The 5,330-nt window shown below is 34.8% G+C and overlaps 1 protein-coding gene across 1 annotated transcript; it reads left to right on the top strand.

Annotated features, from left to right (window-relative positions):
- Positions 1–3,256: 3,256 nt before the first annotated feature.
- Positions 3,257–3,802, top strand: LOC141695948 (uncharacterized). The gene is made up of 2 exons (XM_074500148.1): positions 3,257–3,422; positions 3,519–3,802. Exons 1-2 carry the CDS (start codon positions 3,257–3,259, stop codon positions 3,800–3,802), a joined length of 450 nt encoding a protein of 149 aa, XP_074356249.1.
- Positions 3,803–5,330: the final 1,528 nt, after the last annotated feature.

The raw sequence follows: 5,330 nt of genomic DNA, 5'->3' as shown, positions 1-5,330 counted from the left end.
CAACAGACTTTTCTTTTGAAGCTTTATCATTCACTTTCAAAGCAACAGATTCCCCTTTGTTGCTTTTCCTCTCTCTCCTTTGTTGAACCTCCAAATCATGAGTTCTCAGCATGCCATAGATTTCATCCAGAGTAATTACGTCCAGATCATACTGATGCCGTATGATTGAAGTCTGAGTCTCCCATTCTTCACTTCAAAGCTCTCAAAAACTTGGTGTTTGAATCCTCTCGATCATACATCTTTCCCACCAAAGACAGATTGTTTAGCAGAGTCAGAAATCTGTCATAGATGTCAGTGAGACTTTCATCAGGCTTGGCCTCAAAGTGTTCATATTCTTGAATCAGAACAGCCCTTATGTTCTTCTCGATGGCCATGGTTCCTTGACATTGAGTTTCAAGAGCATCCCAAATTTCTTTGGCAGTCTTGTAGGCTATGACCCTGTTTGACATCACAGAATAAAGACTGTTATACAAAATGTTTCTTACCTTTGCATCTTTCAGCACAACTACTTTCTCTTTTGGTGTCCATTCTGTCTTCTCCTTCAGTTGATAATGTTCAGCAACAGTGGGAGTTGCAGGCACCAGTTTTGTTGGAATGAAGGGTCCATCATTGATTACGTCTAGATAATCTGGATCTGTAGCTTCCAGGTACATGAGCATCTTCACCTTCCATGTTGGATATTCAGTCTTTTTCAGAATGGGAATTTTAATGCTTTCATACTTGTTCAGAGACATGTTTAGATCGTTTTTGATTGTAAATTTATCAGTGAGCTCTGATACCAATTGTTACCCAGTAAAGATACAATTGTTTAAGGGGGTTGGATACATTTGTATAAATATTTCGAACAAGTAATAAAATATAACAGCTTTTTATATATCTGATAAAAACTGTTACAAAATCCTCTCAAGAAATACTGATATTCTTGAGAGCTGCTAGGTCGAATGATCCTCGAGTGTGATACACTAAGTGATGATATAAACTGTGTTTATATACTACACAGCTACAACAGGTTAATCTAAGATATGCATTATCAAAAACTAACTGAACCTGATACATATCTTAAACTAAACAGATAAAGTCCTATACCTCAGACGTAACAGATATATGCTCCACATTATAAGGAACATAACAAATCCTTTAATGCTGATTGTCTTCAAATACTGATGTCATACAAATGCCGATGACATACCAAATCCTGACGGTAAATCAGATCCTGATGACATCCGAACAGCCATATCATGAGCTTCTTCTGATCATTGAGAATTTAATATGTAACAGATAATAAACATGCTATTAGCTTTTCTAAACTGTTACTTGTCATTTCTATTTATAGAAAAAGCAAATCTTCCATTTCTGGCTTAGCATATCTTTAGCATCCCATGTTCACTTTAATCTTCCTCTGTTAGTTAATATTTGCCATTGATCTTGCGCACTCTTCAAGCTGCTTTTTGTAGACTTGTCAATCCAGCTGTTGGATTGTTTGTTGATTGTTTATCTTGGATATTGAACTGATCTGCAATTCTGTACTTTGAGACTGTACCTCGAGATCTCCAGTTTAAATTAATAGAACACTTGACATCTCGATAAGTACATAGGCTTATCAAGATCTCTAGCACTCCATATTGGGTTTGGCTTGTAGAGGTCTTCAGCTTGTCGAAATCTCTAGTCTTCACATCATCACTTTGACTTATCGATAACTCAGAGTTCTCTACTGAATGTAGACTTGTCGATAACTCTAAGTTTTCTAGTGAAGGAATGACTTGTCGATATCTCCAATCTTTATTTCTTCAATTTTGCTTGTCGATATCTTCCTGAATTCTCTAGTAGCTTTCCTAACTTCTCCACTCTGAATTCATTCATTTCTTCTATCCCGATGGATATTGCTCATCCGTCGAGTAGTGATTGTATCCCAACGGATGTGCCTAACAACAGTCATCCGTCGACTAGCCAAACTACTATTCTGATGGATGATCCTCATCTGTCGGTACTCTCTGCAACTTGAATGACTTCTCGATAAGCCATTCTAGAGTTCTCAAATGACTTCTCTATAACATTAAATCTGTGACTTGTAGAGATCTTGACTTAGGGTATTTTTCTCCAAACAGATTTATTCAACTCCAAGCTTCTTCAAAATTCTTCTGAGGCATGATCTTCTTGATCTTCTTCCAGATAGAATCCTTAGGCTTGATAATGTTTTAGGAAAAATACTTCAGTCTGCTCCTTTGCATTTTTACAGACTTTGAGTGTTACAAGTACAAAATACAAATTTAGATAACAATACAACTTACTCAGGGTTGACCCAAGCTTAACTGATTCCTGGAAATAACTGTTCATTAATCTTCTACTCAGATCAGATGTTCATTTGACTTGCTTCATACTATGATCAGAGATGCTAATGACATTGTTATCTCCACTAATCTTTGATATCATCAATTATATATTACAATCAAGGAATTAGAGCAAGGGTCCAAGGAGTTACCAAAGAAATTATGGCACTGGTCCAAGGAGTTACCAAAGGATCAGGACTTGAATATGACAGGGGTGATTAAACACATGGACGCTGAACAAATCCTTTTGGAGATGACACGCTTTGATGAATTAGAAAGGAAATGAGAAATCTGAGTAGAAGTAGTTTATTTTCTCATGCAGTAGAACCATTTATATTATTATAAATATTGTATACTTTTGTTTCATTCCTATGTCCTGTGTTCATTTGTACTATATATGCAATTTTAGGTTGTTCAGAGCATAAGAGCATATGCACCCATCAAGAGCATCAATTCATCAATTGAATCAATGGCGTTGGTTATTATTCACACAAAATCAACTTTTTTCTTTAGTTTTTATACACCCATAGAACTCTATCAATTAATCAAATAAATAATTATATAATATTACTTATTTATATAGATTAAATGTCATATATTTAACTTCAACTCTATTATTTAATGGTCCACACATAACATCCTTGAAAGTAATAATAGAATGTAGATAATTAAAGATTTTTTTAATAAGATTGTTGATAATTTTAGATTTTTGATAAGATTTTTGTTGAATCATATTCTGACACGCGGCGTAATCTTAATTTATTGATTGAAAAAATGTTTATAAATGACATAGTTTTCTAAATGGTAGTCATGTCAAAATCTTTTCCAATCTTTAAACCAAAGGAAACTTTGCAAAAATGAATTCACTAAAAAGATTGTTGAGTCAGAGGCTAAAATACAATCAAGAAGAGGTCAAATGTATGAAAACGATGGTGACGAAAGCGGCATTGATGATGGAGTTCATCGATACTTTAGATCAACCACAAGGACGCGGCTCACGCCCCGAAAAATCTTCAAATTATCCTAGGAAAAGGTTAACCAGAGGGAAAAATCTCATGAAAGATTACTTCGATGATCGCCCAATATTCAATGAAGGCGACTTTCGTCGGAGGTACCGAATGCACCCTCGTGTTTTTAATCATATCATGTCAGCTCTTTGCACTTAAGATTCTTACTGGCATCAAAAATCAGATGCAACTGAATTACTAGGGTTGCTACCTCAACAAAAGATTATTGTTGCACTACGAATGCTATCTTACGGTGCAGCTACTGATCAATGTGCCGAAATATGTAGAATGGGAGAATCAACTACACTTGAGTGCATGAAAATATTTTGCCAGCAAGTAGAAGGACTCTTTGGTGAAGAGTATCTATGTGCTCCCACACCGGTAAATTTACGAAGGCTTTTAGCCAGGGGCGAGCAAAGGGGATTTCCAGGTATGATTGGAAGTATTGATTGTATGCACTGGGAATGAAAGAATTGTCCAAGAGGTTGTGAAGAGGCTTATAGTGATCAGAAAGGATGCCCTACCATCATTTTAGAGGTAGTCGCTTTCGATGACACTTGGGTATGACATACCTTTTTTGGTGTGCCTGGAGCTCAACATGATATTAATGTTATTAGTCAGTCTCCCGTGTTTGATAAAGTCATTGTAGGAAATAGCCCAACGGTGGTGTTTCACGTTAATGGGAAAAGATATAACAACGCTTATCATCTTGTCGATGGAATCTATCATAGGTATTCAACGTTTGTAAAACTATAACAAATCTTGCCACTCAATCATAAAAATTGTTTTTTAAGAAACAAGAGGCGTATCGCAAAGATGTAGAGAGATGCTTTGGTTTATTGCAATCTTGATGGGATATCATCGCTATTCAGATTGATAAGTGATTTCATTCGTGTTCAAAAGTTTTGCTGAAATGAAGGAGAACTAGTGGGAACGTCTACAAATTGAAGATGTGCTGCAACTATTTCATAACATTCCCATTTGTTGAATATTTTATTCATTTCCTTGAAATATAGTCCTTGAGCTTGAGTTATCTGAAAAATCACAATATTTAATTACTAAATTATTACACAAAAAAATAATGCATATTACAAAATATATAAAAAAACATTTACCTCATCCACCAAATTTGTTCCGCTTGCACTATACATACTTAGCTTGATTCCTGGCACGATGCCATTTTTTCTGAGATCTCTTCAATGGTGTCCAGCGTGAGTCAAGTGCAACTTTTGAACGAGATTTGACATTAGGATTTTTGGGAGTGTCACACCAATTTTGTGCATAATTTTCATGAATTCTCCCCCACAATTTATTCTTGTTTGTATATCGACCGGTAATCTGATCAATAAATTATCGAACCCACGAGACACATAATTGTAATTTTTCGGAAGAGAGCCAATTAGTACCCATTTTGTATATATATATATTATGAAAAAAATGAGATTGAGAAGTTAAGAATGCGGGCATTATAAAATTTAGTGTACTAAAATGAACAAAAAAGAACACATGTTTAGAGCATATGCACCAGGCTCTCTTTTTAGTTGATTCAGGAGCTTTTTTAATGGGCTACTAGAGAAGGAGTGATGAATCGGTCTTCTTTCAACGCTATCAATTTTTAAAGGATTAAAGTTTTTATTAATAAATCGTTGGTCCTTTAAAAATTGATGGCTTTAAAAGAAGACTGTTGCATCACTCCTCCACTAGCCCATTAAAAAAGCCCCTGAATCAACTAAAAAGTGAGCCCGCGTCGTATGTTCTAAGTTACCTCTATTAGCCCTTAGTTGACTTCACCAACTCTAAATATTTATGTACCAGTCTTTCTTCGGATATTAATATATCTCATTTTTTAGAAAAAAAATTCTTGTAAGCATTTTTGATATATAATACATAAATAAATTAAACAAATGTAACTACTTTTAAATTATAATTATTAATTTATCATGGTTGCTGTAGCAGGATGAGAATGGTAAGTAATAAATATTTTTAATACGATTTT

This window comes from Apium graveolens, chromosome 11 (assembly GCF_009905375.1).
Source record: "Apium graveolens cultivar Ventura chromosome 11, ASM990537v1, whole genome shotgun sequence".
In the NCBI taxonomy this organism is placed as follows: Eukaryota; Viridiplantae; Streptophyta; class Magnoliopsida; order Apiales; family Apiaceae; genus Apium; species Apium graveolens.
The sequence above is the reverse complement of the archived record's forward strand: the minus strand, read 5'-3'. Positions and strand labels throughout refer to the sequence as shown.

Bases quoted from the DNA above. Each gene is read 5' to 3' on its own strand.
- LOC141695948 (XM_074500148.1), top strand. From the start codon at position 3,257: ATGGTGACGAAAGCGGCATTGATGATGGAGTTCATCGATACTTTAGAT. The intron at 3,423-3,518 runs GCGACTTTCGTC...ATCAAAAATCAG, and splicing joins TCGCCCAATATTCAATGAAG to ATGCAACTGAATTACTAGGG.